This window comes from Martes martes, assembly GCF_963455335.1.
Source record: "Martes martes genome assembly, chromosome: 4".
Classification (NCBI taxonomy): Eukaryota; Metazoa; Chordata; class Mammalia; order Carnivora; family Mustelidae; genus Martes; species Martes martes.
Window position 1 is genome coordinate 189,056,966 of NC_137891.1, and position 24,998 is coordinate 189,081,963.

Below are 24,998 nucleotides of genomic sequence, written 5' to 3' on the forward strand. Positions count from 1 at the left end.
GTGACCTTAGAAGTGCTGGGCAGGCAGCTGCCAGGGGCCCTCCTCTTCTGTCCAGCACCCTGGCCAGGCTCTTGGCAGAGGCCGCACCCAGTCTTGGGGAGACCCAACCCCTGCACTTCCAGGGAAACTGCCAGCGTCCTAGAGCCCATGGAGGCTGTGCCGCCCAGCCGTGCCCCCCCCAACAGTGCCCCCCCCAGCGGTGGCTCCAGGGTAAGGCTGGGTACATGCCGGCCAGCTGGCACCCCTCAGTCCTCGAATGTGGCCCAACAGGGCTGGGAAACGGGTCTCGGAGACGGGTGCTGAGGCCCAGAGACTAGGGCTGGCTGGATGACCCCCCTGCCCCTTAACCAGCTTCCCTACCCCACAGCCAGCCCCCATCACTGCTTGGAGACCCCAACCCAGGCTGGGCCCACCAGGCACCCTTCCCTCCTGTGGGCAGAGCCAGGGACCACTGGTGTGGTGCAGCCGTCCCTAACAGGCAGGCCAGTCTTAAGGGGTCTCTGCCCCTGCCAGCTTGGCCCCTGACACCCAGGTCTGCCGTGTGACCTCCAGTCTCGGGCCCCAAGAGGACAGTGACTGTCCGGCATCTCCTGCCCTCAGCTGTCTGGGAAGCATTCTGCTAAGGTGTTTCTGGCAAAGGTTTATGGGGCCTGAGACGGAAGCGTATAGTCAGTAGGTCGGGGTGAACAGAGGGCCCAGAGGGCACCCACTGGGAACAAGACAGGGGACAGGACTGAGCCCTGAGCCGAGGCCTTGGCCTAGGCCAGTCAGGTGAGGCAGGAACAGGTCCCACCAGCGGCCAGTCCTCGGGCCTGCCCCCGGGGGCTCACGTCCCACGCCAAGGCCCAGCCAGGCAAAGACACATTCCAAGGCCCAGAGCCAAGTGGGAGGAAGGACAGGCCCTTCCCACAAGCTTCCCACTGTCGTCCGAGTGCCCTCTAGCTGGCCTCGCGCCAGGCAGGCGCCTGGGGCCCGGTGGAAGAGGCCCTCACCCATCCTTCATCCAACAGACTTTTAATGGCTGCCTCGGCACATGGGCTCCCACGGGGCCCGGCGGGGGAAGTGCCTTCCCACTGGATCCGCTCCCTCAAGGGGGACGCCCCAGTTCACAGCAGGGAAGACTGGTGGTGGGTCCCAGACAAGGCAAAGGCTCCACTCCCCCCCCACCCCCCAAGATCAACTTCCAGGTTGGGTTCTTGGCCCTGGGAGGGCGGGCAGAGGCCCACCCAGGGAGGACCTCTCCCTGCAGGGGCCGTGGGGGCGTGTCCTGCAGTCCCAGCTCCAGCGGGCCCCTCTCCCAGCCACGCGTGTCCCGGGCTAGCCACGTGCCACCAGGCATGTACACCTGTGCTGGCCAGTGACCACCGCACGGTGGGGGGGGGCGGGGGGCGTCTGTCCAGAGAGAAGAGTCTTCCGTACACGAGGACTGCATGTATGGGGTTCTGTGTACACAAAGGGGATGCTGGTGTACAGGGGTCTGTCCAAGCCCACGTCCCCACACACGGGCAGCCAGCCCCGAGCGTACGTGCTGGGCAGCCTCATTTGCACTTGTGCACGTAGTAACCGGTGAGATAGCCGATGGTGAAGATGGCCCAGAAGACGGCCACTCCGCCCAGCACCTTCATGGCGATGCCCAGCTTGCCCGAGCACAGCTTCCGGGAGATCCTAGGGAGAGAAGCGCCCACACATGAGCCCGTCCCTGAGTGGACTGGGGGGCTAGGCTGGAAGGGAGAGGGCCCTGGAGCAGGGGGACCCCGAAGGAGGGTGGCCTGTGCACTCTGCCGACTCAGGACACAGGAGGGACCCCAGCGAGGGAAGTCGCACGCGGAGGTGCAGGGCCCAGGTTGGCGGGGACTGCCCGGGCTGGGGTGAGGCGCCCTGCAGCACAGAAGCCGCCAGGAGGGACGAGGAGGTGGAGGCTCCTCCTGCAGGCGTGCGGGCCCTCACCGCTCCCAGCTCCAGGCCACCTCTGCACTGGACCCGGCCACCACGTGGACCTCGTCCCGGCTGCGGTCATCCCACCTGCTGTACTGGACGCCACTCTCCTGGGGCTGCATGCTGCAGGGCTACGGAAAGAGGGGCAGGAGGTGGGCCGAGGCACTCACGGGCACAGAGACCAAGGCAGGTGTGCGGGCCCCCGACTCCCCGTAACCCATGGCCCCGGTGAGCGCAGTGGCCGGGGCTCTGTGTGGGGCTGCAGTGAAGGCCAGGGTCTGCCTGGGGGGGTTGTGGGCTGGCTCCCCCCTCCCCCATCTTCTCACCTGGCTTCCCAGGGGACCAGGACGCCAAGTGGTCCGGCCACTTGCTCAGGGTCACATGGGAGGAGGCCAAGGCAGAATTCCAACCCCGGGAGGCTGCAAACCCTTCCCTCAGGAATGTGAGAGGCTGTCCCCACCCAGCCCAGTCCAGAGGGGGAGGAGAGGGCGCTCTGGCATAGCTGAGGCCACCCTGGCCGAAACCATGGGTCCTTGACCTCATCATTGCCTTCCTTCCCTCCGCATTCCTGACTGATAAGGCCCCGTAGCTTCTCCAGGGGCTGGGAAGGCACGGGACGGGGCGGTGGCTGGTATGGGCTAGACCCTTCCCGGGACGCCAGAGCGTGGGCAGCTGTGTCCTGTGTCCTCCAGCCGGTCCCAGTGGCAGCCCCTCCCCCCACACCGCCTACAGGAAAAGCCAGAGCCTGTGGGGTCCCCAGGCCTGCTGGGAGTGCACGAGCTGGAGATGCAGGGGTCTCTCTGCCAGGGACCCCCCTTCCAAGGAACCCCGGAGAGAGGCTTAAAGGCACAGCAGGCCCAGGAATGGCAAGAGGCTAACCCAGAAACTCACCCTCCCGAAGCGCCTCTGCGTCCACCCTTCCCCCATCCCAGGCCAGCGGAAGGAGGGAAGGGAGCTTGTCTCGGAGCCACAAGACCTGCCTCTCTGGTCGTCTCAGGTCGGGGCACCTGCTTTGCCGCAGCCACTCAGATCAGTGGCTGTTCTCAGGCCCAAGGGAGGCCGCGGGTCTGCACAGTGTGGGCTGCGCTTCCCCAGGTGTGTCTGGGAAAGGGGCTCCGGGCGGACTCTGGGGCTGCCTACCTGACGTCCCCTCCTGCCGCCCGTGGGCAGAGTCCCCATTCTGTCCCAGCAGCAATGTGTCACCCAAATGACAGCCGGGGGCTAAGACAAGCTTAATACTTTGGCGCTTGCTTTCCCACGTCACCGGGAGGCCCGCAAAGGGCTGGAGTGGAGCGGAGCTCACGGTTTCTCACTTTGACCAAAAAAATAGCAGCCACTTTCCTCCTGCCCTCGCACGGTGGCCGGAGCTGCAGCAGCCACACTGCAACCCAGATACCCCTGCAACACCAGCCGTCACCCACCCTTGGGCTTCTTGAGAAGAGTGAACCCCACCTGCTCACGCCTGGGCTCCTGCGGCGGGCAGGGGAAAGCATTCCCGCCCGGCGGAGACTAGGTGGTGGCTCTGAGGCCACCTCGGCTGGACGGAGCCGCCGGAAGCTGGGGAGGTGCCCAGAGCGGGGATCCTCTGCGGCCACCACCGCATACTCAGACCCCTTCGCCCCCAAAGCACCCCGAGGCGCCCACAGCTTACGAAGGGAGAGTCCTGGCGTGGGGGCCCGGACTCCGGCGCCCAGGAAGGCGGTCAGGCGGTCAGAGCGCGGCCAGTCGATCTCGCCCGCCTCCTCCCAGGCCGCAGGTCAAGGTCCGACGTGCAGCGGATCCCCGAGGCCTCAAAAAAAAAAAAAAACAGAAACAAAATGAAGAAAAGGTGAAGGGGAGCGGCCCTGCGAGCAGCGAGCAGCGGGGCGGGAAGCGGGCGCTGGGGTGTCCCCGCGCGGCCAGCAGGAGCCGGCGGACATTTCCCGCACGTGGCCGCCCGCCCGGGTCAGCGCTACGAGCCCCCCCGCCGCCCACCCCGCAGCTCCGGGACCCCCGCGGCCGCTCGCACGGAGGCCCACCTCCTCCGCCAGCCTCACCACCAAGCCGCCCCCGACGCGCGTCCCACCGCCCTCGGCGCCGCGCGGACGTGTCCCGGCGGGAGGGGCGGGGCCTGGGGGCGGGGCGGCCGGGCGCGGGGCGGGGCGGGGGCGAAGCCCGCGCCCGGGCGCCCACCCCAGGCCCCAGGGGTTCGGAGGCCGCCGCCGGAGGGCGTGCGTGCTGCGGGCGGGAGAGGCTGCCGGGGCTGCAGGGGAGAGACGGGGCTGCGGGGGAGCGGGGGCCGCGAGGGAGAGGGTGCCGCGGGGGCGAGGGGTCGGCAGAGGGGGGGGGCCGGTGGGCTGGGGTCTGCAGGGGAGGGGGCTGCCCGGGCAGCAGGGCCCTCGGGGGTCCCAGAGATGAGGGGGCCGGGGCCACCCCCAGACCGCGCGGGCCCTGGAGCCTCCGGGCTCTGCCCCGACCGGCGAGGGCCCAGCCGGGGCGCCCCCGGGGAGCCTGCGCGGGGGTCCCCGCTGTTCCTCGCGCTCCCGCCCTGGGCCCGCGGCGAGCGCGAAGCGGGAAAGGCCGGCTGCGTGCACAGGCGCGTGGAGGTGGGGGGCAAGACAGCCGCCAGGCTCGGGTGCCTGCGTTCAGCGCGTCGCGGGGCCGCGAACCTGCGAGGTGCGGGACGCAGACCGGGCGAACGCGCAGATCAGGGTGCGTGGCCTCCTGGAGCTTTCACTCCCGCAGCAGTGACGGGAACAGGAGTAGAAGACGGCCGCCACCGTCGTCCAAACCGGTCCAAGCCGCGCCCCACCTCATGGGTTTGTGCCGCAGGGGGAGGGAAGGAGCGGATGGGCACCGGGCCTCCCAAGCCTGGGGTCTCGGGGTGGGCCCTGGCTCAGTGTGGGGGTCTCCCCAGGAAGGGGGGGCCGGTGTGGTTGTCCCCCAAGCCCCCATGAGTCTGCAGAGAAGGAAGAGCCGAGTCCATGGCCAAGGACAGAGTTTAATTCTAAAGCGAAAAGGCCGGGCCACACAGTGGTGGCCCTGAGCCGGTCCGGGCCTCTGCTGGGTGGGCAGGCGGCGTCTGGGCCCCCAGCTGCACCTACTTGGAGGTGGTCTTCTTGGACTTGTTCAGGGAGGACAGGGCCTCCGTCTGCTGCAGGGGGGGCACTCTGACGCCCTTCTGTTTGAGCTGATTGTAGTAGTCGGCTCTCTCAGAGAGGATCCTCTGTAACAGAGACGAGGCCGAGGCTGCGGGGACCCTGCCTCTCCCCCCATGAGGGCGGCCGGTCCGCAGCAGTGGTGTGCACGGACCGTGGCTCTGTTCTCCAGGGGAGAGAGCTCTGGTCTGTAGCATTTGCTAACTTCTGGGCTGGAAACACCCCCACCAGGGCTGAGCCCACCTCCGAGATGAAGCCACAGAATTCGGAATTGGGAAGAGATGCCTGCCACAGGCGGGCGAGAGTCCCCTCTCCCCTGAAGCAGCGCTAGCTCCACTTATGTCCTCTAAGAATGTCGAGCCGCCCAGACCAAGAGAGCTCAGAGGCCATCGAGTCTGTCCCGCGCGCAGGGAGATGGCCGGCCCCCTCCCTCACCTCTCCTGCTTTGGCACATCACTGTTTGGTGTCCAGCAGAGGAAAGGGCTTCTTTCCTGGCTACTGGGGGCTCCTGATGACTCCTCCCGTCCCTCGCTCCTTCCCTCTCTCCACACCAAGCAACAGGACCCGGGTGGCAGAGACCTCTCCTCAGGTCCTCTTGCAGGTCCCCCCCACCAGGCTGTTGCTACCCTACAGGGCCCCACCCCATGACATAGAGGAAGGAAATCAGGGCTCAGGGAAATGTGGGTGCTGGAAGGTCACAGGCACCTGCTGAAGCAAAGGGCTGTGCCATGGGAGGCTTGGAGCATGGGGACAGAAGCGGCCCCTAATGAGAATCCATAGGGCCCTGCACAGAGCACATGACAGTCAGGGGCTCTTCTCCCAGATCCCCACCCCCCACGCCATGCCCAGAAGGTGGACGAGCTCTCTCCCATGTGCGGAGGGCGGCTCGAGGGCTCAGTGAACCCAAGAGGCAGCCCACAGCTTGTCATCCAAGGCCCACGGAGGTGGGGGGCTCGCTCCTGCCAGCCCCAAAGCCTGCACTGTTTCTCCGTACCCCCCTCCCGCCTGTGCTTGGGGTCAGTGAGATGACAGCCTGAACCAAGGCCAGGGAGGGGGACCATGCCCGGGTCCTGCTGAGGTCCTAAGAAGCACCCCCCAAAGAGGACAGAAGCTGGGGGGGGGGTGCTCCTGCTGCTGGAGAATCTCCAAGACCTCAGCAGCTTGGCCCCGTCCCCACTGCACCCCGGATCCGAATGCTGAGAGCACCCTAGCCTCACCAGAGGGGGATCTGGTCCCCTCTCCCCGAGCAGAGAGCAAGGATGATCCCGGGGTACACAGTGAATGGTGACACAGCCAGGACAAGAATGAGGGTCCCCTCAGTCTCCAGCCGCAGATCAGCAAGGGGCACCCTGGAGACAGCCTCGGGGACCAGGAGGCAGCCCAGTGCCGGGGATACCTGCAAAGCTTCTAGAATGTCATTGTCAGAGATCTCAGTAGCAAAGGACTTGGCCCCGGAGGTGCTGAAGGTGGCCTGGATGATCTTGTTTCTCAGCCTCTCAAGCTGTGGGCAGAGGGAGCGAGTCACGCCCACCCCTGAGGGAAGCTTTCCAGACAGTCGATCTGTCCTCCCTTTCCACCGCTTTAGGAACTGAAGTGTTTGGAGAGGCAGCAGGTCCGCCTGTGAGCTAGAAGGTGCCCGATCGAAACCCAGACCCAGGGCGGCTGGGCACTCAGTCTTTGAGACTTTCTACCTTTTTTTTTTTTTTAATTGAAGAAGTAAACCTGTACAAAAAAAGAAAAAAACAGTACAAGGTCTCCAAAGCGTCCCCAGGCCATCCCGTCCCCAAGGGCACTGGCCCGGCCCTTCCTGCCCCCCGGGGGGAGACTCTGTGATGCCCCCTGGGAACACCCTGCAGGCGGATGAGCCCCTCACTATTAGCACCGAAGGGAACACCAGGCCCTCCGTCCCTCCCGTTGTCCTCCCACTGTCCTGCCAGCCCTTCCTCCTGCTCTCAGGAGGGTGAGGCAGTTTGTGCTTGGGGTCAGTGAAGGAACACTGTTTGCATTAACCAGCCAGGAGCCGGGCGGTAACCAGGCGGTAACTAGGACGGAGCTGAGGCTGTCTAGTCTTGCTGCCGCCAGCATCATTGTGTGAGTGCCCTGTCCCAGCCCACCTCCTCTAATCTGTACCCCAGAAGCACTCAGACGGGTCCCCCAAGTTCCTTGTGAACAGAAGCTATGACGGTGCAGAAGTGCCACGTGGGAACCAGCCTCCAGAGAGCCTGCCCTGCCTCCATAGGGCTGAAGGCTGGTCCACTTTGCCCCGGGACAGCTTGAAGTGACAGAGGGCGTGTTAGGAGTCCCTGGACCTTGAGTGGGGAGGGGGCTTCCTTTCTTTCCAACGTGGATTGAGGCTAGCTCTGAGCCCTTCCCTATGGGGTGTGGGGGTTACTGAGGGAATGGGGGCCTCGCCCCCTGTACTGGGAGGTGACTCCTGCTGGGCAGGGGTGACGGTCACCTGGGTGTCCAGCCACAGTGCCCTACAGCCTGGGCTGTCTCAGGCGTTATTCACGGGTCACGGCTTGGCACCACTCCCTGCAGACCCCAGACCTGCCCCCATAAACTTTCTCAACACGGCATTCCAGGCACTACCAAACTCACAGAGAGAACCAGACGGGGCCACCACGCCTCACCCACACTCTAGCGGGGGGACCACTGGATGATCCCAAACAGTTTTAGGAGAGCGAGGGGGCCCTGGGTGATGCTGCCGGGCTACCCACCGGGAGGCTGGCCCCTGCGGGAGTGGGGGCAATCACGCCCCGCCACAGCAGGCACTGGAGGGGGAGGTGTCCCTTCGAAAACCTCGAGGCACAGGACTTTCTCTTTTCTGGTTTTTGGATTCTGGATCGGGTCGGCTCTTGGCTGATTTCCTTCCGGCCCGAGGGCCCTGCGCCTCTCTCTGCCTCTGCTGGCCTGCAGCATGGGGGCTGCGACACCGGGTGGGGCTCTCCGCACCCCAGCTGCACCCCCGCGCAGCTCGAGGGGGCTGGGCGGTTCCTCGCCCCTCCGGCCGCAGGCTCTTGTGTGAGCAGCGAGGACGCTACGAACACCGGCTTCCCAGCACCGTCCGGCGGGTCGGGAAGCTTCCCGGAGCGGCCTGGAGCCGCGCCGGACCCACGCGCGCTCCTCGAGGACGACAAACAGACGGCGCCGTCCCCCGCGCCCGGCCCGGAGCGCTCCTTCCAGGCCGGCTACCCCAACCCTCGTGCCCCTCACGGCGCAAGCCAGGCGCGGTCCGCCCGGCCTCGGGGCCCCTCCCACCACCCCGCAAGCTGGGCGAGCCCCTGCACCCCTTCGCGCTGTCGGCCAGCACTCCCGGAGCGCCTCCCCGGCGCGGGGCGGGGCGAGGAGGAGCAGCGCGCCGAGGCCCCGCCCTCCCCGCGCACGGCCCCGCCCACCCGGTGCGCGGCGGCCTCCCGCTGGGCGGGGCGGGTCTCGGCGGGTCGCGGTGGGGCGGGGCGCGGCGGGTCGCGGTGGGGCGGGGCGGGGCGCGGCGGGGCGCGGCGGGTCGGGGGCGGGTCGGGGCGCGGCGGGGCGCGGCGGGTGGCGGCGGGGCGGGGGCGGGGCGCGGCGGGGCGAGGGCGGGGCGCGGCGCGGTGGGGCGGGTCGCGGCGGGTCGCGGTGGGGCGGGGCGGGGCGGGGCGCGGCGGGGCGGGGCGGGGCGGGGCGGGGCGGGTCGGGTCGCGGCGCGGCGGGGCGCGGCGGGGCGGGGCGGGGCGCGGCGGGGCGCGGCGGGTCGGGGGCGGGTCGGGCGCGGCGGGGCGCGGCGGGTCGGGGGCGGGGCGGGGCGCGGCGGGGCGGGTCGCGGTGGGGCGGGGCGGGGCGCGGCGGGGCGCGGCGGGTCGGGGGCGGGTCGGGCGCGGCGGGGCGCGGCGGGTCGGGGGCGGGGCGGGGCGCGGCGGGGCGGGTCGCGGTGGGGCGGGGCGGGGCGCGGCGGGGCGCGGCGGGGCGGGGCCTACCCGCGACTGGGCGCTCTCCAGGGCCACGCGCGCCTGCTGCTCCGCCTGCTGAATCAGTTCGTTCCTGCTCAGCGCCTCCTCCCGCAGCCACTCCCGTCTCTGCAGGTGGTTCTGGTTCCGGCTCACCTGCGCCTGCAGCTGGCTGACCTTGGCGTCGTACTCCGCGACGGCGCGCTCCTGCTGGCCCAGTCGGCTCTGCAGCTCCGCCACTTGCTGCAGGGATCCGGGGGCGGGGGGGCGAGGGAGTTGGCCCCAAGGCCCAAACGGGTCGCCCGCGTCCCCGCCCGCCCTTCTCGCGCAAGGCAGCGGGCGCTCAGACGCCCACGGAGCCCCAGGCGGGTCTGGAGCCGGCGACGGCGGAGGGGCTGCGGGATTCCGGCCCGGGTGCTGCGTCAGCTGGGGGCCCGACTCACTGCCAAGGGCTTTCTGCTCGCCTTGCGGGCGCCGTCAGGGCTGCGGCCCGAACAGTGACCCGGCTGTTCAACCACACCGGGCGGTCACCTGGCGGTCACCTGGCGGAGAAGAAGGTTGTCCTTCTCGATGATGCCCGTCATCTCTTTGAGCTTCTTGTCTTCCCTGAGGTTGGAGAACTGGAAGGCAGACGGGGGTTGGTCAGGGGACTTGGGCGCAAGAGGACAGACGGGACAGTCGCGTCCAGCTTTTCTCCCTGAGCCTCAGTCCGGTGAAAGCGGCGGGATTTCTGCCGAGGCGCAAACACGTGGGGAGCAGGAGAGCCGGGCCTGGAAGGCCAGATCCTCAGCCGGCAGGGGCGGGAGTCGAAAACAAGCCCAGCTCACTCTTCCGGTCCCTAAATCTCAGAAATCCCGGTTCTTCTGGATCTGGAGCCTAATGTGGGGAGGACTGGTGGGTACTTTTCCAGAAACGGAGAGCTGCAGACCGGTCCCTGCCCTCAAACGGCCGGGAGCCTGCGCCATGGTCACCTGTCAGGAGGCTGGATGTCGCGGGCCCAGCAGAGGGTCTCTGGCTGGGGAGGTGCCAGGCTCAGGGGAGGGTGGACCCCCCAGGCTCCAGAGGGGGGATGTGGGTGCCAAATGTGGATGCCCCTGCTGTCTTCCCGTCTTGGCTCCCAGAACACCAGTAGCTAGGCCTTCTCATTCTAGGCAAGAAATTTCCAGGTTCCCAGAAGAACTAACAAGATGACCTTCAAACGCTCGGCTGAAATGCCCACACGTGCCCATGCGTGTGAAGCACAAACTTACTACCACGTGCTCAGAGACCCCAGTCAGCTCTGGCACGAGTGAGGCTCTCTCAGGAATGACAGACACCAAGACAGGGACGCAGGGCACTAGCAGGGGATTACAAAGGTTGGGGAAGTTGAGCCCAGCTATCGTGAGTGTTCCGTAAGGGATAGACAAGACACTGAATCGTGAAATGAAAGAAGAAAGGACGTTCAGAGGACAGGGGAGAGCTCAGAAGCCATCCGTGGGCAAAAGCAGAGCACAGGAGTTGACTGGGCAAAGCGCCGGGCACATGGGCAGTAGAGCAGATGACCCGGAGGTGGGGAGCAGGAGGGAGCAGACAGCGAGAGGAGGAGGTGCAGGGGTCTGGGGGCTCCGGGAGGAGGGCTCAAGAAACAAGACAGAGGGAAGAAAAAACAAAATAAACAACGTAAACTTCCAGAGCGGAGTTTCAGCACGCCTGGGACAAAGACAGAGCCCGGCGTTTTTCCATAGAGGCAGCAGCGGACCCAAACTGCGATCCCAGGCAAGCGAGAGTTGGGAATGTGCAGGGCTTCCCCCAGGAGCCCCTGCTGTGTGGGCCCACGGGCAGTGCCTTCACTGCAGATGCAAAGTGCTCTCCCAGCTGTGGTTTGGTATCCCACCAAATTCTACTGATGTGTACAATAAGGACATTAGCAAAATATGTGCCCCCCAAATTTACACATAATCATTCTTTCGTCAGAAGACTACTGCAGGATGCGCTCCAGTGAAAACACAGGAGTAGATCAGGAAAAAAAAAGAAACCTTAATCCTGTTCGGCAAAACCTGTATTTGAGTCCCAGATGGGCATGAGCTGCTGACAACCATACCCCGAGCACCCCATCTTGGTGGGATGGCACTGGCGGGAGGCTGACCTCCTTGTGCTGGGGGCCCCAGGCGGGGGCGGGGGGGGGGGAGGGAAGCACTAGATAATGCAAGGATGGAGAAAATTCCAGGATGGACGTTAGAAGCATGCCATCTGGAGACCTGCAAAGTGATTCCTAAAGAAGAATTGAGAGCAGTCAACCCAGGGGATGGGCACACGAGAGGGGCCAGGATGGGACACGCCCCTGTTGTATGACAAACCTGCGAGATTATTTCATCCTTTAGGCTGTGCTCATGAATAACAAAACGCTTAGCAAGGGCGGGGCTCGGGGGACCGGCATGTGCTTAACCCTGGGACCTGAGCATGCGGGGATGCTGGTGAGGTGGCCAGGAGCCACGCAGGCCAGGGAGGACAGTGTGGGCCAGCAGGCAGTGCAGGGCCAGGGGGCGTGTGTGACCCAGGACAGGCTCAGGATGGCGGGGATGGGTGGGGCTGCTGGTGCCCGCTGCATGACAGGGGCACGGCCACCTTGTTGGACATGGCTTGTAACTGTTCCTTCCGCTCCCGGAGCTCCTTCCGCAGGGTCTCGTTCTCCGTGCTCAACGTCTGCAGTTGGGCTTCCTGGAAATCCACTTGGCGTTGTAAAGATGCGATGGTCCCTGCATGAGGCGTGGGAAGGAGGAGAGAGAGGGCGGGGGCTGGGAAGCTGAGACAGACGGGCTCCGAGGCCCCAGGCTGATGGCAGCTGCCTCCTGCCTGTGTCCCTCAGTCCCCTGGGCCTCCCTCCCTCCGGGGGCCCCTGGGCCCCCAGCGCCCCACCTGTTGCAAGTGAGTATCTGGTCCTGGTGATCTCCAGGTCTGCCTGGAACTCCTGGATCACCTGCTCGTACCCCTGCAGCTGGGCTATCAGCTCCTGCTCAAAAGCCTCCTCCAGGGAGCGGGAGCTCCGCCTGCACTGGTCCTCCTCCTCCTCCTCCTCCTCCTTCTCCTCCTCCAGCTCCAGCTCCTCCTCCTCCTCCTCCTCCACCACCTCCTTCTCCTCCTCCTCCTCCTCCTCCAGCTGCTCCTGCTCCTCACCCCCCTTCTTGGGTGCAGCCCCCTTCCTGCCTGCTGGGCCCTTCCCTTCCTCGTCCTCCGCCGCCTCGGCCTCCGCGCCTGCAGCCTCTTCCTCTTGGCCGCCGACGTTGTCCAGGTCCTTGCCTCGGCAGATCAGGGCACACTCCTCCTGACGCCGGGAGAGGGAGGGGGTCCTGGGCAGGAGTGCAGGGGCGAGGGGGAACACCGCCCGCTGCCGCGACAGTCTCTGGAGACCACCGCTGCCCGACCCCCTGGGGCAGGAGGGCTGGAGTCCCTTTTCTGGGAGCTGCCCTGCCACCCTGCACCTGGTCCCCGCAGGCGCGGTCGAGGGCCGACGTTCGGAGCTGCAGGGAGCACACCAGCATTGCCCGGCAGCCCCGGACAGGTAGCCCGGGGCCCCCCTGCCCGCTCAGGGTCTGGCCGGCCCGCACCTGCCTCCAGCGCTGCAGCGACTCGTCGTCTCGGAAGAGGGTCTCCAGGGTGCTCAGCCTCCCAGCGGGCTTTGGCGCAGGGGCCCGGAAGAGTCCGCGTGAGCCCCGGCGCTCCAAAGTGCACCCTCCAGGCACATGCTGAGACCTGTCCTTCTGCAAGGAGACAGTAGCCTCCCCACCGGGGACCCGGTGTCTTCCTCTGTCTACAGACGGGCCCCCCTGGGGGGACGGTGACCAGCCAAGGGGCAGCCCTGGGAACAGTGTGGCTTCTGGCTCCCCTGGATCAGCCCCAGGGAACGGCCTTGCAGCAATGGGCACCCCTGCTTTGTTCCAAGAGTGGAGGCCCAGCCCGCCATGCCCCCGCTGCGTGTTCCTGCAGGCCCAGTGTGGGCTCACGCCTCTCTAACAGCCCCCGGAGGCCGGGGAACGGTGAAGGCAAGCCGATGCTCCCAGGCCTCTTCAAACGCCTGCTGCCCCCCCCCCCCCGCTGATATGATGCCATCCATGTGTGTGGCAGCTTTCTCGGGTGGCATCTTGGGCATTATGTGATGACCTGAGGCCCCACACCACCTCATGTGTGCCCCTGGCCTAAGGCCAGGGTGTATCCCCAGGTATGAAGGAAATCAGGTTTTAGAAAGACCAGGTGACTGACTGCCCCCCACCCCCATCCCAGGACCTGCCTCATTCAGTCCTCTGCCCAGACCTGGGGAGGGGCAGCTCCCCTCTCCCTGCTTTATAGGCAAGGACCCTGAGCATCCGGCAGCCGGAACAGATGGGGTGAATTCGGGCCACCATGCCCCCGGGGACCATGGCTAAGCCAGGGCTGGAGACTTCAGCTGCTGGGGGCCTTTCGACCTCCAGGATCTCAGAGGGGCCGGCCCTCATCTTACAGGAAAGGAAACTGAGCCCAGAGAGCGACATGACCTGTCCCAGGTGTGAGAGCAAGCTGGCAGCCCAGCACAGGGCTCTGAGCTCCCACAAGGACGTGGCAACCTTCCGGGATGATGGGGCCTTAGCCAGGGGCCTGCGGCCACCAGGAGCTTCGGACAATTGGGAGCAGAGCCCGCGGCTCGGCCCCTGCTCACCTTCACGCACTGGCACACAAATGTCTCCTGGTCTTTGCTTTTCAGGAGGCACTTCAGCTGTCTCTTCAAGGCCTCCCTCTCCTCCTGGAGGGCCAGGACCTCCTCATCTTTCTTCCGCAGCCGCAGCTCCATCTCGGACAGGCGCTTCACCTCCTCCCCCAGCGACAGCAGGCAGTGATCCTGGGCACAAAAGTGTGGGCAGCCCCTGGATGCCGCACAGGCTCCCCCCGGCCCCCCGCCCTCTCTGGGCACCAGCACAGCCACATCTCCGAGCCCACAAAGAGCAGACCCTGACATCCCAGCCACTCCTGTCCACCAGCAGGACCCAAATCCTCACCGGGAGAGGCTCGAGCCGCCTCCCTTTCAGGCCTGGGCCTGGCCAGCCCCCAGTCGCAGCGGGGGACACCGCTCTTCCGCACGGCCCCGCACCGAGCCAGCAGCACCCACCGAGAGCCACCCCCTGGGGCGGGTCAGGGAGCCAGACCCTCTGCCCCTCCCCCTTCCAATCTCATAATCTCAGCGGTGGAGACGGGGTGCGACGTGTTTGGAGACAAGGACTAGCCATCGGCGCTTTGAACAGAGAGCACAGAAAAGGAAGACCCTGGGGCCAGCGGTGGACCCCACACAGCCCCAGGAGGGAAAGGAAAGGAACTCGGAACTCCTCCAAATATTTGGGATTGAAGTGCCAGGCTCCTGTGAGGCCCGTGCATCAAAGAACCAGAAGGCACAGAGGAAGTGAGAACATGTCTCAACAGAATGCTAATGGGCATTATCGAGATTCAGCTCCACAAGTTCAAGATATCACCACCAAGTATTGAGACTTGTGCGGTGAGGCTGAGCTGCGGACAGGACAGACTCACAGCCGCCCATGCGTGGGCCAGGGCAGGCAAGGAAACAGCGCCTGGGCATCCACCGGGGGGACCCAGGAGAGAGCTGCGGGCTACGGCGGGAGGAAGGGAGCAACAAGGATGGGAGCTCAGAGGACCCAGAAGGAGGCGGGAGAGGGGAAGGGGGCAGGTGTGGCCGGACCACGGGGATCTCACGGGTGCACAGAATTATGCACACGACTAAGCTAAAATAGCTTGGCAGAAAGCACACTCCTTCCCCCGGGGCCATGGTGATCCAGACCCATGCACCTGTCTTGCAGCAGACAGCGGCTGCTGGAAAGGGAACGCTCGTGTCCCCTGGGGCCGCTGAGTGGACATCGTCCCAGCGTGTCACTGCACGTGGCTGTCTTGCCTCCAGGGGAGACATGCTACCTCTGCCAGCTCAGACCAGCTGGAGACGAGAGAAAGAGAACCCTAAGGACAGCTTCCAAGCTCCTGGAGGTGGCCAAGCCTGAAGCCCCTCCCGTGGCCATTTCCCACGCGGGAGCGTTCTCCTTCCCGCGGTTTGCAAAGAACTTCGGTCCGCATAGACCTGCGTGTCTCTGCTTCACTCTACCCTCAGGCTTTCCCGAAAGCAGTCACAGGATACGGGCACTTCTGAAACGGCGACGTCTGTCAGAAAATGCAGAGTGTCGGGAGTAAAGGTGACACGAAGGCCCGTGGAGCCAGGCCAGGGCGTCGCGCACCCACCAGCGGCCCCACGCTGTGCGGCGCTCACTTGCACACCTGTCACGAAAGCCTCAGCAGCCCTCAAACCGCCATTCGAAGAACGGGGAGAGACAAGGCCCCAGTCAGCGCCGTGGGGAATGGAAAAGAGGCTCCCTCCCCTCCCTGCTGCAGCCGGGACGGGGTATGAAGAGACCTTCGGGCCCAGGCTCGGGCGAATAAATCTGAAAGTTTACACGAAACAGACACGTCCCTGGAAAACCAGGGCTTATCTACCCTGAGACCGGAGGGAGAAGGAAGCCCGAGTCTCTTTCAAGGAAGCGAATCCGAGTCGGCAGCCCCGCCCCATGGGGCTCTCCCTGCGCTCGGGCCTTCGGCCGGATGCCTCCCCTCACGCAGACCCTTCCAGAGAACAAAGCAGGAAAGAGAAGACGCCTCCCCACATCCTGATTGTTCGTTTTAAGGCCACAGTGACTCTACACCGAAGGCCAACGAGGGAATGACAGGGGACCGGCAGGCTGGGCTGTCAGAATCAGTGACGCCGAGTGTGACATCACAGCCGGTGAACTCGCAGGCGGGCCTTTGCTCGCCGAGCCGATTATTACTGCTTTCAAGAATATATCCTCGGGCGCCTGGGTGGCTCAGTGGGTTAAGCCTCTGCCTTCGGCTCAGGTCATGATCTCAGGGTCCTGGGATCGAGCCCCGCATGGGGCTCTCTGCTCCACAGGGAGCCTGCTTCCTCCTCTCTCTGCCTGCCTCCCTGCCTACTTGTGATCTCTGTCTGTCAAATAAATAAGTAAATAAATCTTTAAAAAAAAAAAGAGAAAAGAAGAATATATCCTCTTCAGTGGTAACGGTGGGTCAAAGGTGTGGATGGCTGACGTCATGAGACGTGTGGTGCCCCCTCGCCAGTGGGGACAAGACCCCGCCGGCTCGGCCCGCCACAAGGCCAGAAGGTCTGGGAAAGAGCCGAGTCATGGGAGCCTAACGAGGGTCCTGGGGGTCCTTTTCGGCCGCGTCTGGGGACCTGCTTGGACAGCTAAGCAGACACCCGAACGAGAGGTCTGGCCGGGCCTCCTCTCAAGCCGGACACGCAGCTGGGGCGCTAGGGTCGCGCTGCTGCTCAGGGCTCCGCGCCCGCGGCCGTACCTTCTCGTGGATGACCGAGATGTACCAGGGTAGCCGCCGCTTCGGGTAACTCCGCGCCAGGACAGGGCTGCTGGGCACTGGGCTCATGGTCTGGGACTCGCTCCTCTTCCGCAAGTAGTTGAACTCACAGGCACTCTTACTAAAGGGAAGGAGGTGCCCTGTGGAGAAGCCGCGGGCCTCAGACTCTTCGCGGGCTGAGCTGCCCTGGGGCCTTCCTCGGGGTGTCCTCCTCGCAAGACCCCGCACGGAAACCCTCCACTGCCCAGCCGGGCTCCTCCGCGCCTCCTCCTGCTGGCCGCCTTCGTCCGTCCCTCCCCATCCGCCCTGCGTGTGTTGGAGAAATGGAGGGAGATGGTCAAAGCGGCCCTTGGAGCCCCCCAGAGGGTGGAAGCCAGGACACCAGGGGTCACGCTCATGGCCTGGACATTTGTGTGGGGTTTCCTCGCATTCAGACGGTGGAGACCTCTGTGTGCGGAGATCATATTTGGATAGACCGAAGCAAGCCCATTTGTGTGTGGGAGCAGCGCGTTCCACTCTAGGAGGGATGCATCCTCTGTAAGGGCCGTAGGGTCGGGCAGGGGGTCCTGGGAAGGGAGTCCCATGGGGGCATGATCAGGGAGCCTGGGGGGAGCAGCGTCCCTGGCAGGTGCAGGCAGAGGCCTCAGAGCTGGTGTGCCAAGGAAAGGACCCCACGGCCATGCTCATTCCGGTGGCAGCAGGCTCTGCCCTCACCATCCACCTTCGTGTCCGAGGCCCGCTGGCTGCAGGACGGGTCCTGGGTCACCTTCCAGGAATCAGAGCCCGTGTACAACTCCTCGGCCACCTGGGCAGAGGTAGACAAGCCTGCAGAGGGTTAGAAACACCCGATGACGACAGCTAAGGCCACATCTTCCCAAGAACTCCCAGGCAGGGATGACGATTTCCTTTCTTTTTAAACTTCAAGTGGGATTAAAGGTGACTTTTCTCAGTGGATGTATGGGATTGAACCCTGCGATTAAGTGGAACCACAGCTCTGTCCTCCCACCTGCCACTTGTGTGCCCACCAGGAACAGCCCAGGTGCAACTTAATCTCTGCAAACTGGTGGTCCTCCTGGAAGGACCCGAGTTCCCTTCTGAAAGATGGCTCGGCCTCAAAGTCTCCAAAAGTCCCTTCTACCCAGAGGGGCAGACCCCATCTCTCCTCAGCCATCAGGAATCACGCCAGTGGCGGGGGCACCGTGGACAGCACGTAGGACGCAATGTGGCCCCTCGGCCCATCCCAACGCTGCTGGAATTCATGGACCGGGAATACTGGCTGCTCTCGGAAGTTCCAGTCCTGAGAAAGGGGCGCTCAGGGCCTGCATGGGTCAGGGCTCCTGCTTCTGACATGAACAAGGCCCCCATCATTAGCCACAGGCGCTAAGCCTCCATGTCCCTGTCCCTGAGGACAAGGCCATGTGTGGGGACGTGGACCAGTGCAGGCCCAGGAACTGGGAGGCGTGGGGCACTGCCCAGCCTGGCCATTGTCCCCTGTGACCTCTGAGTGCCTGGCTGCTCTCTCAAAGCCTCCTGCTCTCCCAGGTCAGAATGACGTGAGGTCACACCAGACGGTGGCTGGGCTCCTTACCAGGGTTTGTTCCTATCTTTGGCCTCATGACCTCTTTCCTGCAGCTTCTAGAATTTTGAAGTTCCTCCCTCTCCCCTGCCCCCAATCCTACTGAGTCTGGTGAATGAGACGAGAGAAAAGCAAGAGGCTTTCCCTCCCCAACCCCTGCCGCCGGCCGTGGGCGTGCTCCAGCTGGTGCTTCTGCACGCACAGTGAGTTCCCACCACTGGCCACCGCTCTGGTTGATGAGGGTCGGGAAGGTCATCCCACTCCTCCTGAGAGGGAGGTCGTTTCCACGCGGGGGCCCCCCTCGTGGGTGGCTCTCACCGTAATGAGACATGGACGTGGCCTTGGTGCTGAACTGAGGGCAGCCAGGGCGCTCGAGAAATGCCTTTCTCAGCTCATCCAGTTTGGCCGTGAAGCTGGTGTCCTCAGGGCTGGGGGCCTGCTTGTACTCGCCCTGCTGGAGCGGGGACAGCAAGACCCTGGAAGCCACGTGCACCAACCACAGCCATCTGCCCCCATCCCCGGGAACCTCGGACTTCAGGACAGGCACATGCTCCCACTGGAGAAACCACTGGCACCCATCTGGGGCCTGCCGGGGACTCTCTTGTCTCCCCGAGCCCCACGGTGGATTCGGGAGCCTGCCAGCTGCTCTTTCTCTTCCTTCTCCTCTCTTCCCCCTGCTTTGCTCTTTTTTGAGCCCCCCACCCCCGAAGGCTTAGGGCGGAAGGCCACCTTCTCCCCCAGGCTTCCGGGCTGGCAGTCCTTTGCGTGGCCGGAATCAGCCCGTCTTCGTCCATCATCAAAGCCTACTCGGAAAACTGTGGCAGGCGCCCAGGCCCTGAGGTCTCCCGTCAAGGAGGAGAATCAAGCCAGCCCCGCATTAGCTGTGCCGTGGCCCGGCTGTCCCCCTTCCCAAACCCCGCACCTTCTTCCTGTAGAAGCGGCTGATGGCCTGAGCCGACTTGCTGAGGGACTGCTGTCTCTGGCGGAGTTTCCATTCCGGGACCAGGTTGTCCCGGCTGGCCATGCACTGGAGAAGCATCAGGCCCTTCTCCATCAGGTTGGGCACCATGCTCTGCTTCTCGGGCGGGCTGGCTCCACCGACTGGCAACATCCTTGGGACAGGGCGGGAGGACAGGGGGATGCCTTGCACGGACAGCCCCTGTGTACCTCTCTGCCTAGAGCAAGGTGTCGAGGGGAGCAGGGGCTTGAGCGTGGACCTGCTGCCGGGCACAGCCCTGGACACGACCAACTTCGGAAGCTCTATGTCCTATAGGATCCTGGGAGTGCGTATGGCATCACAGATGTCTCCATAGCAACCAAGCGGGTCATCCGTCTTAATTTGCTGGGACCTGTCTTCACTGGGAAGAACTGTGTATCTCAGCCTGTCAAGCGTGTGAGGGGCTGCTTCCCTCTGGGGCAGTGCGCAGCCCACACCTGCACCACTGGCTCCTCTCGGGGTCAGCCGTCCACGTCTTGGGACTTTGTCTTCTAAGTACTTCTCCCCCTTGTTTCTCCACCTGTATCCCCGATGCAACTGTCACCGCTCAACTCTGTCACCTTTCCCTTGCAGTAATCTCCCTGCGAGATTACTTTACATTCACTCCCTCTACATCTGTCCCCACCTGTGCCCAGCAGCCAGCCCGCTCCCTCACCTGCACTTCCCCTTGTCCCAAAGCTGGGCTCGGTTGTCACCACCTGGAACAAGGGGTTGAGTGAGGATTGAGGTGGCCCCCTGGGCTCCCGGGGAAGACCCCTGGCATGGGCACCACTGTCCTCAACCCTCAGTCTGACCTTCTGCACCCCGACACTGCGGAGTCCTTGACAACAGCACCTGTGCAACCCACTGTGTCCTGCCAAACATCTGTGAATTTGCTAGCCCGCGGTGAAATGCGCCTGGTACTCTGTGTAGACGTGGCTCCAGGCATCTGCCCGCCATTGTCCTCACATGTACGGTGCACACGCACATCTGTGCAAACATCTCCCCTGTGCACACATTCACACATGAAGCCCAGCCCATCTAGGGTGTGAAAGCACATTCGGTGATGATGGGATCCGGGGCAGGGAGGTCGGAAGGCGGCTGGAGCCCGGCGGCTGGAGGTCAGACCCCAGCGCCGATGTATTAGGACCTGCGCGTCCCTGTCTAGTCCCCCCATCCCTCTGCGCCAGCTTGCTCGTCTCTGCAATGGGGGTGCAGATGGTACCTGTCTCCTAGAGTCGCTGTGCGGCTTTACTTGGGAAACAGAGAGAGAGAGAGAGGTGTAGGGGCACCCGGTCAGTAGAGCCCCCGTGCCGACTGCGCTCACTGCTGCGGTCCTACCCCTCCTTCCGCATCACCTCGTCGCCTGTCCGGGGGACCGGAGCACCCGGTGGTTGAGGCTGCGAACAATGGGGACGACTGGCGGAAACGGATCGTGCCGGCTCCGGCTTCACCCGTGTGCGTCGTCGGCCATCTGGATCCCACGGAGGCCATAAAGCAAATTCCTGCTGCCTTTGCCTTTCTTCCTGTTGTTTCGACGCCTTTGGTTCCTCACTGAGTTCTCCCTTACGGAGCGTCTGCCAGGCGCCAGGCACTGCCCGAGGCCCCAAGGGTACCACGGAGGCCACCAGACGGCCCGTGTGGCGCTGTGACCCAGGCTTCTCTTGACCACGTGGCCTGTCCTCACAGGGAAGGCTGTTCCAGGACTGCAGCAGGGAGAGAGACTGAAACTCAACGCTGAATACGGTGGGCGGGGGCGGGGGGGGGGCTTCAGCTCAGGAGCCGCGGGAGAGGAGAGGTCGCGGGTGGAGATTGCTCAGAGGGCACAGCAAGGGTGGGGGAGTCTCACTCAGGACAGGTTGGCGCTCAGATGGAGGGCCTGGCACTGGGGGGCGCGCAAGAGGCATTTGGTCACTGTCAGGGCTCCAGGGACTCTCTGGAAACAGGTCTAAGGTTCTTGCTGGAGCCGGGCTTGGCAAGAGTGGAGGCGGGTGGGGGAGGCCAGGAGGGTGGCCCCGGCGAAAGGAGGCCTCAGAGAGGCCTGACAAGTGCCTCCCATGTGGCGGGCTCAGCGCTCCCAGCTGGGAGACGGTCAAGGACAGTCTGTGCCAGCCACAGTCGGTCAGGGACCCAGGCTGACGAGGAGCCACCTCCTGACCAGCGTCTGGATCTGCGTCCCGGAGGCAGGAGGAGGGAGCTCTGAGGGCCCCTGGCTAGCAGTGCTTTGGCCTAGAAGTGAGGCCCTCACTTCTGCTCACATCTGACCCCCAAAGCAGACCACCTGGCACGCAGCGTGACAAAGGCGGGGGAGGCGCAGGCCCACCCCGAGGGATGGCATCATAACCTCTCCCCACCACCCCGAAAAGGTATATTGAAGTCCTAACCCCGGGACCTCAGCATGTGGCCTTACTTGGAAATAGGGTCATCATGGAGGTCATTAGGGTGGGTCCCAGTCCGACAGACGGCCGGTGTCCTTACAAAAAGGGGAGGCTGACGCAGACACTCACGGAGGGAGAAGTCTCGCGGGGGTGGGCGGTGGAGGACCGGAGCAAGGGCCGATTCGTCAAGGACTGCTGCAGAAGTAGGGGCGGGCAAGGAAGGGCCCTGCCTCCCCTGTAGGTTTCCCAGCAGCACGACCCTGCTGACACCGAGACTTTGAACTTCTGGCCTCCCGAACTGTGAGAGCTTGGGAAGCTGGTATAGCCTCCCCGTGCCGGCCCTGAACGTCGGCATTCGTGGGAGCCGCACGGCTGTTCCTGTGACTGGAGACATGCCCCAGGGCTGGGCTCGTGGACCTAGCGAGGCGTGCAAAGTGCCCAGGGGGAGATGGGCCTCGAGGCCACGCGTACCCGTAAGAGGGGCGTCCCGTAGTCTTGGAGGGGAGCAGGGTGAGGAGGACCCTGCAAAGCTCCCTTTGGGAGGTACCCTGAAGGTGAGTCCTGAATCGGGTGGGCTCGGGCCGGGAGTGCCTGAACTTTCAGGCAGGAGGGGCGGAATCCTGCAGGAGCTGAGGCCCCTCCCTGGTCCCGGGCGCTCAGTGCGCCTGAGCCTGGAGTATACATGGACTGAGGGCAGCTTCTCAGACTGTGCCCTGCGCGGGACTTGCCTGGGGGTGGGGGGGCTTGTGAAAATGCTGATTCCCCTTCTCCAGACCTCGGAGAAGCTCCTCGCGGCCCAGCTCTGCGGGCTTTCTCTCCGCCCTGGCACTGGGTACCCCGGGGCAGGGCACAGGGGCCCCGGTGTTGCACAAAGCCAACCTCTGACCCCTGGCAGCTGTCCACGGCTCTCACACCTGTTCGGCCTCCGGAGAGAGAGGCTGCCGGTCCCTCCGAGGGGCCTCCGGAAATGTAACTCATCCATGCCAAGTCGACTTCGCCTACACATGACCCTCCAATTTATTGAGGAACCGTGGAGACATTTTCACATGAGGCAGCGGTAAACCATCTCACTTTACAGATTCATACCAAAACCCCACCAATAAAGTACGAAACACCAGCGACGTGCTTAACATGCTGGACTTCTCCTGGTCTATGCAAGCCTTGAACAGGCTTCCTTTCGTCCTTCCTTTCCCCTCACAAACACGTGTGCCTCCCACGTGCCGGGCTCAGCGCTCCCAGCTGGGAGAGGGTGAAAACTCCCATCTGCTGGGTCCCTTCTCTCAGGAGGCCTGCAACCCAGACATCATATGAGAAGACGAACAAAACAATTGGCTCCTTGATAATGCAGAGTTCCAAATAGAATCGTAATCGCTCCGGTTGCAGATTAAAAAGTTAGAGAAGATATTTGCATACCCATAGTCACAACAGCATTGCTGACAATTGCCAAAAGCAAGAAGTGACCCAAAGGTCCACTGGTGGGTGAATGGATCAGGAAAATACAGTATGGCCACTGAATGGAATATTACTAAGCCCTGAAAAGGAAGGGCATTCAGAAGCACGCCACAACATGCAGGACTCTTGCGGCCCTCATGCCAAGGGAAATCAGCCAGCCGTGAGAGGACAGACACTGTGAGTCCACCCAGATGCAGTGGCGAGAGCAGTGAAACTCACAGAGACGGAGAAGGTGTGAGGTGTGAAGGTGTGAAACTCACAGAGACAGAGAAGGTGCCGGGGTCTGGGAGGGGGAAATGGGGGTTAGTGATGAGCGGGTAGAGCTTCAGTCTTATCAGATGAAAAGCGTTCCGGAGACGGACAAGGCACGACAACGTGACTGTCCTGATGCCACCGAGCTGTATGCATAAAACGGCCAATTTTGCGTTACTTCTATTGTGCCATGATTTTATTTAAGGAATAACTTTTTAAAAGGTGTCAAAGAATCCTTTTCTTCTCCTCTGACCTTTCCTCCTTCTCTAGCAGATGGGGAGGCGACAAGACAGCATGAGGACAGGTCAGGAAGGGCCCAGAACTCTCCAGGTTGTCACAGGCTGAATGCCCACATTCTGTGTGTTCTAAGGTCCCGCTCGGCACCTGTTGGAGGCAATCATACCGCTCCCTGTGTGGCTGGAGCATCTCCTGCGGGCCTGACCCTCTTCCGGGCACTGGGAAGGAAAGATGGTAGCCTTGTCCTTGGTCTTATGTTCCAGCAGAGGGAACACAGAAGCGTAGCAGTAGACACACAGACGCATTTTGGCTCGTGGTAAAGGGCTCCAAAGGAGAGAGACCCACGGGGGCAAAGGGGGAGGTAACGGCAGATGCCGTGGGCAGGCTGGAGAGGATGGACTCTCACGGCGATGTCAGGGCCCAGAGCTGATGCCAAGGAGTCCAGCCCCAGAAAATCAGGAAGAAGAACATTGCTAGCTGAGAGCTGCTCATCAGCTGGGGCCGGGAGTGACCTTGGTTTGCTCAAGGAGCAGCAGAGGGGGGCGCCTGGGTGGCTCAGTGGGTTAAAGCCTCTGCTTTTGGCTCAGGTCATGATCCCAGAGTCCTGGGATCGAGCCCCGCATCGGGCTCTTTGCTCAGCGGGGAGCCTGCTTCCCCTCTCTCTCTGTCTGCTTGTGATCTCTCTCTCTCTCTCTCTGTCGAATAAATAAAACCTTAAAAAAAAAAAAAAAGGAGCAGCAGAGGCCGGGTTCTTGGGACCTGGACCCCTCATGGTGGAGAGGGTAAGAGCTTTGGGGGTACAGCCAGAATCCCCAAGGGTGACTCCTACTGTCCTGGTTTCCTGGGGCCATCAGACATAGCACGGCAGACCGGGCTCACAAGACACACGGTGGTTCTCGGGCACTTCCAGAAGCCCAAGGTCAGATGTCAGCAGAGCTGTTTCCCTCTGAGGACTGTGAGGGAGACCGTGTTCCCAGCCTCTCCCTTAGCTGCTGGGGGTTTGCTGGTGGTGTTCCACGACCCTCGGCCATAGGAGCCTCTTCCCCACCCCGGCTTCTTCTTTGCACGGCGTCCTCCCCGCGTGTGCCTCTGTGTCCAAACTTCCCCTTTGCATGAGGACGCCAGTCATCCTGGATGAGGGGTCCCCCGACTTCCGTAAACCTCATCTTAACTCAACCAATTCCATCTGCAATGACCCTACTTCCTAATAAGGTCACGTTCACGGGTATTGCGGTTAGGACTTCAACATGTGAATTTTGGGGAGACACAACTCAACCCTGGGCCGGGGTTATGGGGTAGCTGGGTGACGGGCAGGAAGGCAGGCACGTGATGTAAGGAGACAGGGTGTCACCTGCACCGGTGGATCCCTGAACTCTAGCTCTGGAATTAACAGGCCCGATTCCCCAGCCTCAGGGTGCCGCAAACCCGCCCAGGGCGCAACAGGTGCTTGAAAACCGCGCGGCTGAACGAGGCACCGCTTCCGGCTTCGAGGACCTGGAAGAGAAACGCCATAAACGCGGAGGGCGCTCCGGCTTCTTTCCATACTTCCCTCCGGAAACAGTCAGGGCGGGCCGGGCCGCCGCGTGGGTGCTGGGGACAGCGCGGCGACGTGTGACCCTGCAGAGCTCAGTCCGTCCGCGGACATCGGCTTTACCTTCCTTGTGACTCCGCCGTGACCCAGGACGGCCTCCTGAGTCCCAGCGAGGAGGCCAGATCCGAGCGGGCCGCGCTTAGCCG

General features: G+C 63.7%; 2 protein-coding genes across 5 annotated transcripts; both read right to left on the reverse strand.

Annotated features, from left to right (window-relative positions):
- Window positions 1–1,000: 1,000 nt before the first annotated feature.
- Window positions 1,001–4,050, reverse strand: SMIM1 (small integral membrane protein 1 (Vel blood group)). Of its 4 annotated transcripts, none has more exons than XM_080802086.1 (5): window positions 3,954–4,050; window positions 3,587–3,724; window positions 1,948–2,066; window positions 1,526–1,665; window positions 1,001–1,442 (listed from the first exon to the last, which is right to left on the reverse strand). In XM_080802086.1, the coding sequence occupies exons 3-4, from the start codon at window positions 2,055–2,057 to the stop codon at window positions 1,539–1,541; spliced, it is 237 nt and encodes a 78-aa protein (XP_080658212.1). In that variant the 5' UTR covers window positions 2,058–2,066; window positions 3,587–3,724; window positions 3,954–4,050; the 3' UTR covers window positions 1,001–1,442; window positions 1,526–1,538. The 4 variants fall into 4 exon arrangements, with proteins under 4 accessions (XP_080658212.1, XP_080658213.1, XP_080658210.1 ...); XM_080802087.1 differs by having other exon boundaries at window positions 3,972–4,031; XM_080802084.1 differs by having other exon boundaries at window positions 1,001–1,665.
- A 964-nt stretch (window positions 4,051–5,014) lies between these two features.
- On the reverse strand, window positions 5,015–23,566 carry CCDC27 (coiled-coil domain containing 27; the record flags this gene model as incomplete). Its single annotated transcript, XM_080801747.1, has 16 exons — window positions 5,015–5,140; window positions 6,469–6,573; window positions 9,032–9,244; window positions 9,544–9,621; window positions 11,606–11,736; window positions 11,897–12,327; window positions 12,590–12,738; window positions 13,671–13,850; window positions 16,373–16,530; window positions 17,105–17,215; window positions 18,285–18,417; window positions 18,889–19,078; window positions 19,619–19,661; window positions 20,513–20,648; window positions 22,992–23,055; window positions 23,409–23,566. The coding sequence occupies 16 exons, from the start codon at window positions 23,564–23,566 to the stop codon at window positions 5,015–5,017; spliced, it is 2,406 nt and encodes an 801-aa protein (XP_080657873.1).
- Between the last annotated feature and the right edge of the window lie 1,432 nt (window positions 23,567–24,998).